Raw genomic sequence first — 19179 nt, 5'->3', positions numbered from 1 at the left:
TGGCAGCGTTCAATCAGTTTTATAATTTAGTCGGCAGCAATTTTGGGGCTCTCAACACTACGGTGGTCGCATTACTGCCAAAGAAGGACGGAGCGACGTCAATTAACGACTACAGGCCAATTAGCCTCATCCACTCCATAGCGAAGCTGATCTCCAAAGTACTCTCCCTCAGGCTTGCTAGTGTGATCCACACGCTCATCTCACCAGCGCAATCGGCCTTTCTTCGGACAAAGTGCATCCACGATAGTTTCTTATATGTTCAAAACTGCATCAAGGCCCTGCATCGACGGAAAACACCGGCTCTGCTTCTTAAATTGGACATAGCAAAGGCTTTCGATAATGTGTCATGGGAGTACATCCTTGAGCTTCTGCAACAAAGAGGTTTTAGCATGCATTGGAGAGATTGGATAGCCTTGCTGCTGTCCTCCTCCTCATCGTCCTTCCTCCTTAACGGCGTCCCCGGAAAGAAGGTCCGGCACCGGTGAGGCCTACGGCAGGGCGACCCACTGTCACCCTTCCTCTTCATCCTTGCGATCGACACACTACACCATCTTCTTCAGGCCGCAGCTGAGCAACGCATCATTGCACCGCTGCCAGGACAAGAACTAAAGGTTAGGATTAGCCTCTATGCCGACGACGCGGTTATCTTCACAAACCCGACTAGGCAGGAGATCGATGCACTCATGGAGATTCTTCGCGAGTTTGGTGCAGCCTCGGGGCTGCACATCAACCCCTCAAAGTCGATGGCCTTACCCATTAGATGTGAAAATATCGACCTAGGGCACATATTGCAAAATTTTGGAGGAACGGTGGGGCACTTCCCAATGACCTACCTGGGTTTGCCGCTGACGCTAGCCAGGCTGCGACTCGCGAACCTGCAGTTCATCATAGATAGGATCAAAGCCCGTCTAGCGGGATGGAAAGGGAAGCTTCTGCCTTTGGCTAGTCGACGTGTGCTGGTTCGATGCGTCCTCAGCGCAATGCCCACGTTTGCACCGACTGTCCTTCGAGTGCCGAAGAAACTTCTAAAAGAGATAGACAAGTGCGGGCGCAGATTTTTATGGAAGCAAGATGAGGAGATCACAGGTGGGAGCTGCAAGGTTAACTGGACAACGGTGTGCGCTCCCATGTCACACGGAGGACTGGGCATCCTCGACCTCGAGCGGTTCAGCCGCGCCCTTAGATTGCGGTGGCTCTGGACATCCTGGACCGATCCGGAGCGATCTTGGGTCGGTACGGAGCCACCGTGCAGCAACACAGACAAAGCCCTTTTCACGGCAGTGACCACGGTCACCATCGGCGACAGCGAAACGGCTCTCTTCTGCCACTCCTCCTGGATCGGGTCGAACAACCTAGCCAACTCCTACCCCCTCCTCTACTCGCACTCCAGGCGGAAAAACAGGACGGTGCGTGAGGCGCTTCCGGGCGAAACTTGGATAAAAGACATGCGACACAGGAATCTACAGCCACTGCTGCCGGAATTTATCAGGCTACACCGCACGATCTCGTCGACTGGACTAACTGACGGGAGCAGGGACAAGATTAGATGGACCCTAGAGGCGAGCGGCCAATACTCGGCAAGCTCGGCTTACGCCGTGCAATTTCAGGGAAGAGTCCATGTTGATTGGCAGAAGTTGATCTGGGAAGCAAAGGTGCCAGGGTGCATTAAGATTTTCAACTGGCTCCTCCTGCAGAACCGACTATGGACGTGCGACAGACTGCAATGGCGCGGCTGGCCGAACAATTATTTCTGCCCGCTTTGCGTCCGCAACCTGGAGATAGCACACCACCTAGTTTGGACCTGCCCACTAGCCCGTGAGGTTTGGGAGAAGGTGGCTGCAAGACGGGGATGCCAACAGTTTCACCCACGGCAACAGGCACAGGAAGAAAGCGCCGTCGCTGTTTTCCAGCAGATAGCGGCAAACACTCAGCCGGCGCAGCAGAGGGCCAGCAATGCCATCATGCTCTTAACATGCTGGGAGCTTTGGCAAGAGCGGAACCGGTGTGTGTTTAGGGGGAAAATACCTTTAGTACAAGACATCGTACAGGCCATTGAGCACTCCATTGAGCTATGGCGGCAAGCGGGAGCAACTCACCTAGAGAGACCCTTTTGGGATCCACCATGAGAAGTTAGATAAAGAGAGTTTTTCTTTTTCTTTCAGTTTTGTAGCCAAAACTGGTCCTAGGACCCTCATCCCACCATTTGTATTTTCCTCATTGCTTTCTGAAACGTCAGCAATATGCTGGGTCTTTCAAAAAAAAACTGATATCATGTATGAGATTATGATTGCACGATATATTACTCTCGTGTATAGGCACGTATATATGATGTACAAAAATGGGTCACGGACCTCAGCTATACAAAGAACTAAAAAGCGGGCTTAATACACAATATGCACATAACACATATACTCAACACATAATACAAAATGTTTTTTTTACACTACATTAGATTTGTAATGGCCAGAGTTTATTGCTCCGACCACGTAGCTCTCTTCCTGACGGTAATGACAGTACTCCTTTCGAAAATCTTGGGCGTGTAAGTTTTTACATGCAGTCCCAAAATCTAAGGCGCATATGCCTTTTTCTCATTCAGTTACAACAACCATTCATGGTCGCTATTTTTTCGTAAAGAAAAACAAATCTCTAACTGGGTCTCTCATGGATGCCTACATCTCAACAGGATGTAAGATGGTTCAAGTCACAATTAGACAGTGCTAATTTTCGTGCTAGCTACTAAGAGCAAGTCTAATAAATCCTACTCAGCAGTCTATAGAGACTGCCATGTCACAAAAATCCTAGTTGAAGGTGAGAGAGAGGAGAGAGAGGAAAGCCGGCGCTTAAGAACAAGTATAATAGAGCTGAGTCAGCGGGCTATAAGGAATAAACTAGTATATTTGTGCTTAGTTGGAGAAAAGAAAAGAGGAGAGAGAAGGTAAGCGGGCTCTTCATGAAGAGTCAGCTCTAACATGTGCTTCTAAGCACTTTGTGAGAATGAAAGGTGGGCCATATAATAAAAAAGTAGTACTCCCTCCGTCTAGATGAATAAGTCATATTAGAAGGTGCATCACGACATAGGTGCAAGCAGATTGGTGGAAAAGAAGAATTTTTCTCTCTTTTAGACACAACATTTAATCACATCAGTTAAGAGGATGCCTTATTAGCTACCCATGCAGGCCCTTGTATCCATAGCATGCAAAGCGCTTTGATCTCTTGCCTAATAACCGCATGGACGTGCTGCATGCATTAGTCCCTTGCCAAAAAAGGAAGGAAAAGGGTTTCTACGGAAGAAAACGAGGCAAATGTGGAAGCGTTCGCTGGCGAACGAGACGGGACGGGCATCGAGATGAAAAGTTAATGAATCGCCTAAATGGTTTGGGATTATCTGATTTTTGTAATGTAACTTATTCACCTAAACGGAGGGAGTACATTCTTTTAATCTACTATTATACATGTTGGCTATAAAAAAGACTATAAATGACATGACAATGACTTATAACCAGTAGCTGTCTATACTATTAACCATGCTCTAGCACACTCGACGGGAAAATGGAGCTGGCTTGCAGCCCATGCTAGTACTACAGCCGTTGCTTTGTTTTTGTCCACCAATCACGTGTGTTCTTCTCCCTTCCCCACATGCAAACAATAAATGCTATAGCCAATTTAGTACCTAATCTACAGTTATCTTATTAGTAGTCTTTTAGCAGAGGCTTCAGGTGACATGGCAATGCTATAGAGCCAGCGGCCGGCTTTCTTATTAACCATGCTCTAATACGCCTTACAATATGGGGAGGAGGGATTATCTTTTATCCTAAACTACAAACAAGGATGAGATTAGAACAAGTCAGTCAGGCAGACGTCGGTCTCGATCAGTCATCTGTGCATGAATCATCGCGGAGGGCGACGTGCACTTGCGAGTCCTGAACCCCTGATGGACAAAGACTTGACTCATTTTCCGCCGGAGACAATGATACGCAAGGACGGACGATCGAGGCCTGGACGAATTTTTGCAAGGTCTCACCATGCATCATTGAGTAGTGCCAGTACCCCTCGCAAAAAAAAAAGAAAAAAAAAGAGTACTGCCAGTGCAGAAATCGTTGATGATGGTAGCAGGAAGAACTTGTGAGCATCAGGATCTACGCCTCATTGAACAGAGATCGAGAAACGTCAATGGCGGTACATACCATACCATATTATTGTTATTCTCACAACATTCTTGGTTGCAAGTGTTGCTACAGGACTGATGTTTTTTTTTCCTTTTCTTTGATCAGTCCATCCCAATCCAGGAGGAGAACATGGCCGCGGTCTAGAACGAACGAACAAAAGCTTCTGCTATTTATATACAAACACACAGCTGCGCGTGCATGGCTTCCCGCCGGACGGTGAGCTGAGCTGCACCTCGAACGGCGGCCACGTACGGCAAGGGAGCGCGCGCGTGCGTGCGTGGCCAGGCTACGGCTTGGTGCGGCGGGCGGTGTCGGGCGGGGCGGAGGCGAGGCGGGACGCGATGGCGGAGTGGTACATGACGTCGTGGAAGCTCTCCGTCTCCATCATCCGCAGCCGCAGCTGCCGCGCCTTCTCCTCCGTCAGCACCCCGAACCGCCTCTTCCCCGCAGCCCGGTCGCGGTCCTCCTCCGGCGCCGGCGCCGGCTGGGCGTCGATGTAGTCGGCCTGGCCCGACCACCCCAGGAGCGGCGCCCACCACTTCCCGGCCCCGCCCCCGCCCCCGTCGGCGCCGCGGGACCTCGCCTCGCCGGCCGCGGCGGCGCACGAGCATAGCCGGCCCGCCGGCACCGTGGGGCGGACGGAGAACGTACCGGCGATTCCTGACGCGGCTGCCATTGGCGAGAGGAATGGAATGGATCGCAGGGCGGGTGGGTTTAATTGGCGGGCTGGCTTCGCACGTCCGTTGCTAAAGGTGGCGGGATTATAAAAGGGAGGGGAAACGTGTGGATAAGCCAGGCCCGTCCTCCACCGTCGCCGGGCTCCTTCAGTTGAGAGCTGACGGCACGGCAACGGCCGCTCTCCCCCTCCGTTTCGTCTTCTTATAAAAATACCCAAACATCCAACTACATCCAAGTAAAAGTCCACATATCATCATCGTTATGAACAAAGAAGGCACGACCAATGGCCATGAGCTACAACCAAGAAACATTGGATGATAAATAGTTCCAACTCGCATCCAGCATTCAACAATCAGCGAATAATAATCCGGTTTTGCCTAACTCAAGAACCAAGAATTACATCTCTCAGACAGACATATAACGGTTATTGGTGTGTCACAAAGATTACAGGCACAACACGGCCTACAACAGCTTCTCTTCTCTTTCCCTTCTTTTATACACAAACAAGATGGCATGGCACGGCGGCAAAGCAGCAGCATTCACGAAAGAAGAAAATGGTTTCTTCATAGGCTGGCCTGGCCTGGCCTGCTGCTACCGGAGTGCGCCATCGCTAGTTCGCCGAGAGGAAATGCACGCGGGCGAGCGGATACTCCTTCCCAGAAACCCAGACGCCGGTCTGCGACCACTGCACATCCTCCCACTCCAGATTGTCCTGCAGCACCTGCGTTGCCACGGGTAACACACAACAAAGTTGAATGATGCCCAATGGAGGAAAAAAGAGAGAATGACGTGGGCTTTGCTGTAGAGGGAAATTACCTCAACTTGTTCAGCTGGCAGTGGGATACCAATGGATCTCATGGCAACCTCGGGCATGGCCTTCTTACACCGTGACCATCGGAACACGTCCCGGAGTTCATGTTCCGTGGCGCCCCTGTCCCCATTTTGCAAATGGTGGTGGCTATTGTTCTGGTGTTTTTCCGGTTCCAAATCAGATGCATTGGAATTTGATCCAATGGAGCGAGGCTTTTCCCCACTGAAGCACAGCTCATACCTGCGAGAACTTAAGGCCAACAAGACAAGATTTGAAAGACAGTGAGTAACATGCAAGTGAGAGTCAATAAGAATGCCAACAAACATAAAACAGTGTTAGGACAATAAGCCAGTCATTTTGTACCTATTGAAATGTGTTTCCAAGTATATGACTTCGCCCTTTTTCAGCCTCGCAGAAGTATAAAGAGACTTCTTCAATCCCTTGTCCGCCACAATGCTTATACTGTACTTTAACCTGAAGAAAGAAAAAAGAATGGCTTACTAGGAGCAACCTTAGCTCAAAACAGAACAAAGCAGCAGCTTCTACAAGCAGAGGTGCAGAAAACATGGGCGCTCAAAAACACAAGAACTGCGATGACACAGAAATGGCAATGTAGGTACTTTGATGAACAGAAAAATGAAGGGTCAGGAGGTAAGTCAGGAAAGTACCATGGCTCGTTGCAGAGATTGTACTGTATTGTAACTTCCCGAACAAATCTTTGTTGACGTAATGCATTCTGCATGAAACATATTGATAAAACCTTAGTAGAGAATAGAAACAAAGGTCTGGTTACAAGAAGAAAAATTAAAATACTGAAAATAGAACAAAATTTTGTTAAGAGAGAGAGGAACAAAGAGTATCAGAAAATTACAGAAGCTGCTGCTCGTGTTGTCATTGTACGCTCCACTGCAACTGGAGCTAGTGTAGGCTCCACGGCTGACGTATGGCTAAGGCGAGGCTCAAGATCAATGGCACCACCACCTTTCTGCAAAGCGTAAAGCATGCTAAGCAACCAATCTTCAAACAGTGATCAATAAAAGGATTTCACGAGTTTGTAGCATCAACAGAATAAATAAAAGGCAAGTATTGTAATATTCTGTACAGTTTTACAGTCTTAATACCTTAACAATGCAGCAGCGTTCTATGCGGAAGCTACAACCAATACCAGCGCCCCAAGCACGTGAACGGACATTGTTCCTTAGTGTTGAAGTATAGCCTGGGAGATATACCATGTTTTATAAGAGTACTGATTCAACAATCTGACATTTTAAGCATGTCCAACTGAATTGACACAAAATTAGTCAAGGCTTACTGTCTTGTGGTGGTAGCACACGAACAGTTGCACGCAGTTCTTGGATGGCAGATGGTGGAGGTGATGATGTGGGGGAGCAGTAACCAGTATGCATTAACACTAAAAGAAACGGTCATTAGAACACCGGCTTTCTGAGTTACTTTAGAAGATTGAAAAAAACAATGAAGCACCTACCAGCCACAAGGTCTGAATCATTTGTATAAACATCTGTTCCCCAAAGCTGAGCACCTTTTACCTACAAAACAGAGGTTTTTAGTATTTAACAAGTGGATAAAGTAGCTAATGGAAGAAGTTCACTACAATTGTTAAACAACACTAAAAAAGCAGCGATGCAGTCTTCAGCCTACGTGATGTCAAAAAGTGTAAGATAAACAGTTTGTTCGTCCATGCCTCAGAAAAACAAAGTGAAATTAAAAATGAAGAAACTCCTATAGCATTTCAAATGGAAGGCGAGACAGTAATGCACTTTCAAATGTTCATCATTTATTGTTTCCCTTATGCTACTTAAGGAAAAAAGAAAAATAATCCAGCAACACAGGCATGGAAATTGATTACGTGACTAAAAAGTCTAATACAGAAATCACCTAAGGAATCAGTACACTTACTTGCCGATTCGTGGAAGTAACAAACTCCGCAGGTATCCGAATTTCAAGAGTAGGACCATTTTGTTGATTCTCAGCATTTCTAGCATCTGGGGTAGCTTCAAACTCTTTCCACGATTTCAGAAGCTCTTGCATGCATTCACCAGCTTTATATACAATTGCAGATACCTCAGATTTACCTGCACCGATGAGGATATTAAGATAACAAATACAAAGCTGGTGATAATGGACCATGGCAAAAGAAATCATTTTATGCGGCTTGAAACCGAATCTCGTCAATAATTTCTATGTAAAAAGGGTTTCAAATAAAAGGATCATCATAACTAATCCTTTTTTGCTCCAACTGGATTTGGTCAAATGATAGGAAAACAAAAACATGCATGTGCACAGGATCACCCCAAATGTGAAGGGATCTTGAACATTGAAGTGGATGTCAGAGCACTAAATCCCACAGTATGAAAATGTGCAGTAAAATATCAATGTGAACTAAAACCTTATGAGAAGGAAATGTAAAATTATCTAGATCCTAAGCTGTTGATGACTCCAGTTCCGAAAAAAGCACCACTATCCATTATTCCATTTTATTCAGCTAGGAATGAAGATAATCGACTGACCTTGAGACCTGCAAGAAGAAATAAAAGAACGTGAGATTTTTCAATGGGCTTATCACTTACAAAAAAAATCATTGCCTAGTAAACAGACGTCAGAAGGCAAACGTCTTCCATTCTCAGTGAGAGATGTGCAAATTTCCAGAAATGGAATGTGATTCGTGATAGCTATACCCATACACACTATTATGCTATTCGAATCAAGTACAAGAAACATGGTAAGATGCAGTGTTAAGCTTACCCTTCACCATCACGCATTTTGGACCGGAACCGAGGTTCCCGTTGAGATGCTTGACTACCTCCCTTTGGGCGTGCCATCCTCCTGCGCTGTATACTTCCAAAAGTATCCTTATCTTTCTCTGTATCTCCTTCAGGACCAGTATCATCAGATTCTTTGTCATTGTATTTACTCCTTTGGTCATGCCTGTCTCCTGTATCCACATCCTTCTCTCTTTTCTTGTCCTTAAGATCCCTATCATGAGATTTCCATGTGTCATCTTTAAGTGTCTTCATTTCAGCAGCTGTACTCTCATGTTCAGCAGGTTTAACAGCTCCATCAGAAGCTGTTTTTTCCAGTATTGTGTTCTCCTTGTCAACTGCTACAAATGAATCCTTCTTGGCAGAATCCTTCTCGCGGTCATTGTTTTCCTTGTCCTTCTGGGAATCTTTTCTTTCCCTGTCCCATTTTTCAGCATCCCGATCATCCCTTTGAATTTCTCTTCGTTCAACACTACCACCTGCAAGCTGACTACCAATTCTGCGATCATTTCTATCAGCGTCTCTTGCACCAAAATCTCTATATTTTTCATCTTTCTTTCTCCTGTCCTTGTCTCTAAACTTATCTTCACTTTTAGGTTCTATTTTATTCTCACCAGTAGATTCATGTGCATCCTTGGAGCTGCGCTCTTCCACAATAGTTTGAACCTTGAGAGTTTCATCAGTGCCTTGCATACCAGGACGAAGAAAACGCCATCCTGCAGTATCATCTGGCTGATCAACATATCTTTTACCTCTATGGTCTTTATTATCTTTCCAGGCTATGTTTGAAGTTCCAGTAGGATGGCTATCCTTATCCGATTTGACAACATCACCTGTGAAATCACCATGCGCCCTCCGGTCAACTCTTATTTCAGTGTCATCTGCTCTGTTGTTTGTCTTCACATCAGTCTCAGCTTTATTGCCTGGAAATTCAATCCTGCTATCACTATGGACATCCCGAGCATCAGCTTTTGCCTCCCGGTCGTCAACCTTGGTGTCCCGTGCATCTTTGTTTTGTTTTGATTCTAATCTGCTGTCAGATGAGGTCGGGTGGTCAACAAAGTTGGAGGAGCCAACAGGCATCCGATGTGTCAGAGGTGGCCTCTTATCATCACGTGACTCAACACGTGGTACTTTGGTAAATCTTCCATCATGTTCAAAAGGACCATGGAAATCACTGCCGCCTGGTTGAATGAGTTTCCCAGAAGGGCTCGAGTACAAGCTGCTATCGTCCAGAGGCCGTTTCGCAGGTGTAGAATGGCTACCCTCCTCATGCGATCTTTTTGGAGCACCGCTCATTTTACCTCAAAATGTGAATCCTTCAATGTGAACCAAGAATAACGCAAATACAAAAGGACGATCTTGAAGTCTTCGACACAAGGCACTGCAAGAAAATATTAGATTGATCAGAACATGTTAGTTAATTCTTTGTTTTAAAAGCTAGGCAGTACAATAAAAAATTCTGATGCTTCGGGTTGCATGGTTTACAATAAGCTTGTGGTACAGCAAGTATTTAATGTAATGAAGATGTCCTTCCATGATGGTCTTCACCAAAATGTTCATGTCCAAAAAGATCAGATCATTTATAGAGACCAAAAAAGGGAACTCTTCCAGATATGTAAATACTTAATGAATATACAGCAAGCTACGTGTACCAATAACAATCCAGAGAATCAATACATGAATTAGAGAATATGCAGTATGTTATAGAAAGCAGTGATCAAAATTTCAAGGAACAGTGTCAATCTAGGCACGTGTTGGAAGCATGGGATTGAATAAGCAGGAAGACATTTGTAACAAACTTGTGAACTAAATTCTGGCGATCATGCAGTTTAGTCATTGTAAAACTGGGACCCAGTATTTGTTTATTCGGGAGTACTCCCTCCGTCCTAAAATATAAGATGTTATTACAATCAATGTACTCGTATGATGGTTGTAATAACATCTTATATTATGGGACGGATGAAGTACTTAAATAGAGTAAATATATATTTACATATAACACTGTCTGTTCTGTTTACGGAAAAGGTTCCAGTATGGTGTATAAGATCTTTTACAGACAGCATTGGCTGTTTAAGCCATCAGCCCATTCAAGGCTCAAAACATGAGTTCTACATTCCTACTTCCCCAAGCTCCCAGCGCTAGTTGCCATAGGACACCTCGACAGGCCAGAAGATAGTAGATATCACGCTTACGTAACCAAGATAACCATGATATACCAACTGACCTGCTCTATTGCATAAGAAAATAGGAAGAAGCTTGTAATATTTAATTCAAGTACATTATTCTTATGATGCTAGGTTAGTAGAGTGCGCCTTCAACCAGATATTGTGTGATTTTATTTTCTAATTTCGTCTCCGCTTGTGACCTCTAACGAACTTTACTTGATTGCATCGCCAGCACCTAATACTAGGGCAAATTTCAGCTAGAATGAGCAGGAACAGGGCGGATCAAGAGCCAGAAACAGATGCAAAGACGACTTGGAATCCCTCAAATTGACTCTATCAACCTAGAGCAAGGGCGAATTCACCAAAACTCATTTCATTTGGGGTTCACACAACCCGCCAAGATCAAATCCATCAACCTAGCGCGCGCTCACAAACCAAGCAGAACTGTAAGCACAGCGGACCTAATTGAACCCACAATTATCAGCTTTAGACAAAATGACAAGGAACAGGGTGGACACAGCATCTTCTTTCCATTTTCCTAATGGAACAGGACAGCGGCCAGAACGGAATGGAATTCATATGCGATATCAGAAGTAGCTGAAAAAAAATTAATCCAGATTGCTCCCAGTAAATAAAGGGCACAAAAAATTTGGCCAGATTGCTCAATCAAGCTAGGTTCTCTCAGCAACAAACTAGCAGGGGCGGATCTGGATGGTGCACACCCACAATTTGCGAAGGTAAGTTTGTGATTAAATCATCACTGGATGAGATGACTAAAATGATCAACATCCAAAGCCAGGATTAAGATTGCGGGCGCACACAGCATTTGAGCCATGCAGGGTTTGGGTGGGTGGGGAGTGAGGTGTCGGCAGTGAGCATGGTGCATTATTTACTTTGAAGTACATTATTTTTATGATGCTAGGTAAGTAGAATGCACCTTCAACAAGATATTGTGCGATTTTATGTCTAATTTCATCTCAACTTCTGGCATCCAGCAACTTTTACTTGATTGCTTTGCTGGCACCTAAATACTAGGGCAAATTTCAGCTTGAATGACCAGGAACATGGCGGAACCAGATTCATACAGGAAGACATTGGATCCCTTGAAAATTTGACTCTATCAACCTAGGGCAGGGACTTCCCACACAAAAAAAAACTAGGGCAGGGGCTTCCCACAAAAAGAACTGGGGCAGGGGCTTCCCACAAAAAACTAGGGCGAATGGACCAAAAGTCCTTCCATTTGGGGTAGAAACAACCCACCGAGATCAAATCCATCAACCTAGCGTGCGCTCACAAAACCAAGAAACAATTAAGCGGGGGGGGGGGGGGGGGGGGGGGGGGGTGGGCTAATTGAACCCACAATTATTAGCTTCGGACACTGCATCCTCTTTCCGTTTTTCCCACGGAACAGGACAGCGACAAGAAGGGAATGGAATTCATCTGCAATGTAAGGAGTTGCTGGGGAAAAAAACCTAATCCGGATTGCTCACAGTAAATAAAGGGCAAAAAAGTTGGCCAGATTGCTCAAGCCAGCTAGGTTCCCTAAGCAACAAACTAGCAGGGGTGGATCTGGATGGTGCACACCCACAATTTGCGAAGGTTAGTTTGCAACTAAGTCATCACTGAATGAGATGACTAAAATGATCAACATCCAAAGCCGGGATTAAGATTGCAGGCGCGCGCAGGGCTTGGGCGGGTGGGGAGTGAGGCATCGGCAGTGATCAGAGTGCATTACTTAATTCAACTTATAGTATTTTTATGATGCTAGGTAAGTAGAGTGCACCTTCAACAAGATATTGTGCGATTTTATGTTTAATTTTGTCCCAAGTTGTGGCCACCAGCGACTTTTACTTGATTGCTTTGTCGACACCTAAATACTAGGGCAAATTCCGGCTCGAATGACCATGAACATGCCGGAACCAGATTCATACGGGAAGACATTGAATCCCTCAAAAATTGACTCTGTCAACCTAGGGCATGGACTTCACCGACACAAAAAAACTAGGGCAGGGGCTTCCCACAAACAAAAACCTAGGGCAGGGGCTTCCCACAGAAAAACTAGGGCATCTGGGCATGGGCGAATGCACCAAAAGTCCTTTCATTTGGGGTAGAAACATCCCACCGAGATCAAATCCATCAACCTAGCGTGCGCTCACAAAACCAAGAACTGTAAGCAGGGCCGACCTAATCTTCGGACAAAATGACCAGGAACAGGGCGGAATTAGCGGCGGGGCGGACAAAGCATCATCTTTCCATTTTTCCCACGGAACAGGACAGCGGCAAGAACGGAATGGAATTCATCTGCGAGATTAGAAGTTGCTGGGGAAAAAAACCTAATCCGGATTGCTCACGGTAAATAACAGGGCAACACGGACGGCAAGATTGCTCGAGCAAGCTAGGGTTCCTCGCCAAGAAACCAGCAGGGGCGGATCTGGACGGAGCACACACGTAATTTTCGAAAGGTCAGTCTGCGATTAAAATCATCACTGGACGAGATGGCTGAAATGCTCACAGTACCTTCGGAACCGATGTGCGAGATTGCGGAGCGGGGTGGAGACGGCGGGGAGGGAATGGGGCGGAAAGGGTTTGGCCGGGCGATTAGCGAGGCGCCGGCGGTGACGCCGAGGTCAACTTGCGGGGATGGGAAGGTGGAGACGGAGGAGGGGGCGCCGCACCTGCAGATCCGCCGGTGCAGAGGGCCGCCTTCGACCAGCGGCCGCCGAAGAATTGCCTGCGGCCGCCGCAAGAGGGAGGGAGGGGTGAGACGAGCGAGCAGCTGTGCGCGATAGTGTTTGGGCCTTTTTGAAGGGATGAGCGAGCGATGAAGGAAAAACGCTTCGGCAGGGTGAGGTCAGGGTCAGCCGCCCACACCAAGCGGCTGCTTTGCCCTAGTCCGGTCGATTTGCCTAGGTCCATTTTCATTTTCATTTTTATATTAAATTAAAACAAATACAATAAAACTTTTTTCTGAGTATCAGTACAGACACAAGCGCTCATATACACGCGCATACACTCACCCCTATGAACGTACGCACGCACACCCTACCCCTATGAGCACCTCCGAGAGACTGAGCCGGCATATCATCTTGAGATTTACGAAGTCACCGTAGGCGCCTCGTCGTCGACGGGAACGTCTCCTCCCACTGAAAGCGCATCGCTGAAAATCCTGAAATAAATTCAGAAATAATACGAGCACAGGATTTGAACCCTGATGGGTTGGGGATACCACTGTGCACCTAGCCAACTCAACCACATGTTGATTCGCAAATACGATAAAAACTTGCTACCATATGAATGAGAGAAAAGATTGGTTTTTGCAAACTACAAGACGAGGAAAACTAGACAGGGGACTTTCTCTCCAAAGCTGCTCGAATTAGTCAAAGCATCTCTACCAATCCATTCAAAGGTGTTGATGAAGATGTCATCGAGGTTAACCCTACCCCTACTACGAATTAGAAATGGGGGTGTGTGAGAAGAAATGAGTGTGTGGTGCCCTATGTTTGAGCCCTATGGTTTACGTTTGATTTTTGAATTTTTTTTCTAATTTGAATTTGGACATTATGTTTAGAGTAGAAACATAATGTTTTTGAATTATGGTGCTTGTACTAAATCACACTATGTTTATATGTAAAAGTATAACGAAAGACACACTATGGGCCGTGGTGTCCAGTGGGGCTAATATGTGCACCACACAATCCGTTGAGATCCGTCCAATAACCACATTACTATTCACGTTTAAGTCAAAGCGTAGATAGAAATGAATAAGCGGTTGCCTTGTATAACACGGTGCAGTAAATGGTCTGGACCAACCATATCGACTAATCAAAGATATGCTTTCATTTACGTTTACCAGCTGTCCAACGACAATGTGCGCCTATGGATTCATTTCCTCCGCATCATTTCTCCACCTCACAGCTCCCTGGCTCTCATAGGTCATGTTTCATCTCTCGTCGCTCCTCCTCCCCTTCTTATTCATGTGTTGCTCCATGTCGCGCAGTAGTTCATGAGACCCTCCACCACACGCATAAAACGACAAGGCGGCTGCACTCCCACGGATATGTTGTCTAGAATATAACGTTGAGTCATGTTGTCTTGTTTGTTTTAGGTAGGGTTTCTCAATCCAAGGCGCCGGTCCACCTAAATTGAATAATATGACGTTGCCCAAGATCTATGGGTGCTAATGTTGATGAAGCAAAACAACTTAATTAGCTTATCGCTTGAGCCCAAATATCAATGAATAAACGATGCATTGCGCCCATTATAACAAAATACATTAAACACGGTTTGGTCACACCCTATTGATTAGTTAGAGATACACTTTCATTTATGCTTACCAATTGTCCTACCATACTCTATACCTATGGATTTGGTTTTTCTCTACATCCTCTCTCCACCTCGCAAATCCCCAACACTCGTCGATCATGGAAATTCCTTCTAGCTACCATACCAGACTTACCATTGCAGCCTTTCACTCTCCCATTTCCATTGCCTCTCCTGTGTCGGTCTTCAGTATCTCGAGTACTGGTAAATACTGCGATTGAAATAGAGACAAGAGACAAATAGTTGTGTAAATATATATGAAAATAAATCATACCGTCAATCCCAACTTGCGTGTACAAGGGGTTGCGTGGATACGCCTCGGCCCTTAGCCCAAGGGGATTACTCGCACATCATGACAAGCAGAAGACATTTTATAAATGGTTACTTGAAGATGACAGCGTGATAGCCTTACAATGTAGCTAGTCACTGTGGATTCTCGATTACAAGTATATATCAATCCAATGAAGATAGTGGATATGGCGATGGGTATGACTATGACGTCTATAGTGGCAGAGATGTGAAACGAGGCCGACGACGGTCGTGTGATGGTTGGACGAGAGAGATATTTCTAGAAGCCCCCCTCCTTTATATAGTGCAAACAAGTGGAATAGGGTCTCAGGATCCATGTGATACGGATTGGACTCGACCCCCTTCACGAGAGTTGCTTGTGTTGACGTCACAGAGGCAACAAGGTGCGGAACAATCTCATGTACGGACAATGACGCTCATGTGGCACCCCATGTAAAAATGATCCTCTCTTCGAATACATTGCATATATGCTTTGGTTTCCACCTAAAGACGTCCATATTTGTAAGGAGTAGAATAAAAAAGGAGGTTTATACACACCTCTGCAATTATTAATGACTAATGAGGAAGTTGAAGAGTAAACATATAAAATACATGAGAATGTCTAATTTAAACAAGGCTACAAAAATATTGATCACTTGCCTCGTATGCAACACAAGTCACGTCTCTAGTTTGTTTCACGCGAGGTTTCGATCGAGGGTCTTGGTCCACCTAAAATGAAGAATGTGACACTAGCCATGATCCATGGATGCTAATTAATGTTGATGAAGTAACACCACTTATGGACACGGCGATTCGGTGCCCGAGCTCAGCTGCTCCCGAAATCACCGGCGTGCATTCCTCGCTCGGGATGCGAACAAAACAGCTTGTCGCGTCTGACACGGAATATAGAAAAAGGAGCGTATGCGGTAATACGGTAGGAAACAGTGCATCTTTCGTGGGCCCAGATCGTATCGGGGGAACGGAGGACGCGCGTGTGCGTTCTGGTCCGTGGACCAGAACGTTCTCATCTCAACCGAGCCACGGATCAGAATCGTCGCCCCCCTCTCTTCCCCCAAAACCGGCGGCGCTCGATCTGCACCGGCGGCCACGTGATGGAAGAGGCTGGCCTCGATTTCCTGCTCGATGCCGTCCACAGGTTAGTTCTGAAGATCTATAAGTTTTGCGGATTTGTCGGTAAGCTGCCATACCGGTGGAAGAAATCTGACGGCAGGCATGTCCGTAGGCCATCGCCGTCTTGTTTCAGGGGAGGAGTTTGAGGACTATCTTGAACACCCAGATCCGGTTCCTCTGGCCTTGTTCCTGAGAAGCGAAGCCAGCCGCGCCGTCCCTGCGGACTCAAATGCCAGGTCTGGTTGCGGGCAACAGGACGGGGAGTGCACCGGTGTCCTGATGCTTCTCTGACTCGGTCGGGGCAGTCAACTGACCCCAAGGCCTCTGGTTGGACAAAAAGGTCAGAACCCAAATCCTCCTGTTGTTGAACTGTATTTATTCCCACCGTCTGTACGTTTCTTCAAATTACAAATATGCTTGACACACTTCATTTTAGTTTTGAAACCATTCACAAAATCACTATATGATCTGGTTAGCTGAAGCATGGTAGCTGCTCCTAAGTATTATCTTCTTTTAACTGGCAGACGACAGTCCTTGCATGTTGGTATTGCTTAACTAAAACTACTGGACTGAATTTGTACATTTGGAAAATTCAGGTTACAGCTCGGTAGTACACCACCAGACCAGACACCTTGTCCCTGGGATGAGTGCTCACAAGTATGCAGAGGAACCGACAAAGAGTGTAGTGCGACCTGCACTTGCTCGGGCGAGGCATATGATTTCTACAATTTGTACACTTGGGAGATCGGGTTCGGAATTAGATATGATAAGATCAGGCTCAACGCTGAGAGGACAAAATGCATGGAGGAGATAGTCTGCGGTTGCTCGGTGCCTACTGAACTCTGCTTACATAGTTATATTTGAGAAAACGGTGAGGCATGGCCGTCCTGTGGTATCTGTGTGTGTGGTAGTCTTGACATTTTGTTTGTTGGAAAATATGCAGGGATTGGGCCAATGTACTCCCCAAGTACTTCTGGTTACTGTACAACTTAGACTATACATGCTTGGCGAGCAGTCATAATTCTGAACGAATGAACAATTGGAGGCTAGGTCAGCATTGCCTTACAAATTCTACCTGTGTTCATGCACTCCTCTGGTTGTTGTAGCAATGATCTGTTCCTTTCTCAGTGGGACATGCGGGTCTTGAAAGGTTCAAGACAATAACAAGCAGTTACTACTTACTACCGGGGAGTGCATGGAATCATTGTAAGCCCTCATGGACACCCGTATTACTTTTTATCATATTCTTGTGACACTCAACGCCGTCTTTTTGGAACTGCTTTACTCAGATGTAGTAATATAGTACTCTAGGATCGGTTGAATTGGTTCACAGTTTCACTTTAGCCATTGACCTGAACTTATCATTTTCACGGCTCGTTGTTATCTACATTTAGAAAATAATGTGATTTCTATTGTACTGGCTAACATCTAACCGCCATTTAGTTTGAGCTTACCTGTTATACTTGAATGGACAGAACAACGTATTGCTAATTGGCACACACCAAAAAAACACTCTCAACTTGTTTCATGCTTGAAAGGTTGGCTTGCCTCTTTGTTCTTGATACTCTTCTTCGTAATGTGATTCTGATCTTTTCTATTCAAATATATAATGAAGTGACTAAAATATCAATGATTAGTTTCAGGCATTTGCGGAATCATTAGGAATGAATTTTCTTGAGAGTTATGCTACGGAATCCATTAATGTGGAGAGAACTTTCTTAAATATGTCATCAGAAATGAAGAAAAGATAACCAGGAGCTACACACTTTTAGAGGCCTTTTTTCTTCCCAGTTTCTCTGAAATGTTAGATCTCATCGAATGACCTGTATTCTTGTGAAAAAGAAAGGCTTTCGGAATTCCGTCCAATATGTTTGCATTACTGGTTTAAAAATTATGATATGCTCATCTTTTTATTGGGTTGTGTGCATGATCAAGAGAAGCCGAGAGAGCAATAATTTCTTGCTTTTCGGAAGAAAAACTGCAAGCAAGAGCAATGACGAACAATTTCTCAAATACTTCCCATGGAGCCTTTCATTACATTAATTCTGCAGAGTTCATAATTGACACAAACAGTTTATTTAGGTATTGGCTTTAGTTTTTCTGATGGCTAAGGACAGATCATGCAGTTATCTCCTATTATGACTACTTCTGCTGCCTTCTAAAAATCTGGTGGGCATGCTTTCCATGTGGACTGCTAGTCTTGCCTTCTGTTCGAGTGAAGGATTTACTTGCTACTGAAATTTTTACATGCCTGCAGAATGACGAGACAATCTGCCACGGAGAGGAAATCTACTGTCCATGTTCACATGAAAGGGCAGCCCATACAGCAGCAAAATAGCAGCTGCTGCTCCGCATAGGCTCAGCAAGACTCCATTCCCATGTGTTATGATATTGTTGAGTGGACATGATTTTGTTGTGTTACTGTTTACCATGGAGTACATATTTAATACCTGCCAATGTATTAGGTGCATTTGATGGATCTTAGGTAACGAAAATTGTGTGAAAACATGGGCTTAGTAATCATCGCCCTGTCATATTTCCCAAAGGATCATATTGTTGTTGACTATATCTTGATTTTGTCTTTTGGCACTGTTCTTTTAAAACCATCTTTTTGCACTATTTTGGAAGCTTGACTTCTTAATGATGTAATCCCGCAGTTACACAATATCAGTTGAGGGATAGAATCATTGATATCCGAGAGACATGAGGTGGTTACTGAAAAAAAGATATGTTTCTCCGACGTCCAAGTTGAAAATCAGATAAAATTTATTTAGTGTGGGAAACAAGCTTCGTTAACAACAGCTAGATCCTTACACAAACATACAGGTCCACTAGTA

The 19179-nt window shown here is 45.2% G+C and overlaps 2 protein-coding genes and 1 long non-coding RNA gene across 10 annotated transcripts; 1 reads left to right on the top strand and 2 right to left on the bottom strand.

The window, feature by feature from the left end:
• Positions 1-4163: 4163 nt before the first annotated feature.
• Positions 4164-4906, bottom strand: LOC125543094 (uncharacterized). Its single transcript, XM_048706339.2, has one exon. It carries the CDS (start codon positions 4840-4842, stop codon positions 4453-4455), a length of 390 nt encoding a protein of 129 aa, XP_048562296.1. The 5' UTR covers positions 4843-4906; the 3' UTR covers positions 4164-4452.
• A 233-nt stretch (positions 4907-5139) lies between these two features.
• LOC125543093 (zinc finger CCCH domain protein) lies at positions 5140-13416 on the bottom strand. The gene is made up of 12 exons (XM_048706337.2): positions 13121-13416; positions 8419-9819; positions 8184-8191; positions 7573-7748; positions 7142-7202; positions 6968-7066; positions 6777-6871; positions 6527-6640; positions 6324-6391; positions 6019-6129; positions 5661-5904; positions 5140-5565 (listed from the first exon to the last, which is right to left on the bottom strand). Exons 2-12 carry the CDS (start codon positions 9732-9734, stop codon positions 5455-5457), a joined length of 2403 nt encoding a protein of 800 aa, XP_048562294.1. The 5' UTR covers positions 9735-9819; positions 13121-13416; the 3' UTR covers positions 5140-5454.
• Positions 13417-16142: 2726 nt separating this feature from the next.
• On the top strand, positions 16143-18908 carry LOC125543092 (uncharacterized). Of its 8 annotated transcripts, XR_007298287.1 has the most exons (7): positions 16143-16367; positions 16455-16682; positions 16939-17170; positions 17286-17392; positions 17471-17548; positions 17980-18511; positions 18600-18908. It is a non-coding gene; the product is annotated as an uncharacterized LOC125543092 (long non-coding RNA). The 8 variants fall into 8 exon arrangements; XR_007298283.1 differs by having other exon boundaries at positions 17471-18511; XR_007298286.1 differs by having other exon boundaries at positions 17286-17548; positions 18278-18511.
• The last annotated feature ends 271 nt before the right edge of the window (positions 18909-19179 follow it).

The sequence above is a fragment of the Triticum urartu genome, chromosome 3A (assembly GCF_056163025.1).
Source record: "Triticum urartu cultivar PI428250 chromosome 3A, HENAU_Tu73, whole genome shotgun sequence".
Taxonomy (NCBI): domain Eukaryota; kingdom Viridiplantae; phylum Streptophyta; class Magnoliopsida; order Poales; family Poaceae; genus Triticum; species Triticum urartu.
The sequence above is the reverse complement of the archived record's forward strand: the minus strand, read 5'-3'. Positions and strand labels throughout refer to the sequence as shown.

Coding starts and splice junctions, on each gene's coding strand:
- LOC125543093 (XM_048706337.2), bottom strand. CDS start 9,734: ATGAGCGGTGCTCCAAAAAGATCGCATGAGGAGGGTAGCCATTCTACA. Junction 6,641..6,776: donor AACGCTGCTGCATTGTTAAG/GTATTAAGACTG, acceptor TACGCTTTGCAG/AAAGGTGGTGGTGCCATTGA. Junction 5,905..6,018: donor TTGGAAACACATTTCAATAG/GTACAAAATGAC, acceptor GTTGGCCTTAAG/TTCTCGCAGGTATGAGCTGT.
- LOC125543094 (XM_048706339.2), bottom strand. CDS start 4,842: ATGGCAGCCGCGTCAGGAATCGCCGGTACGTTCTCCGTCCGCCCCACG.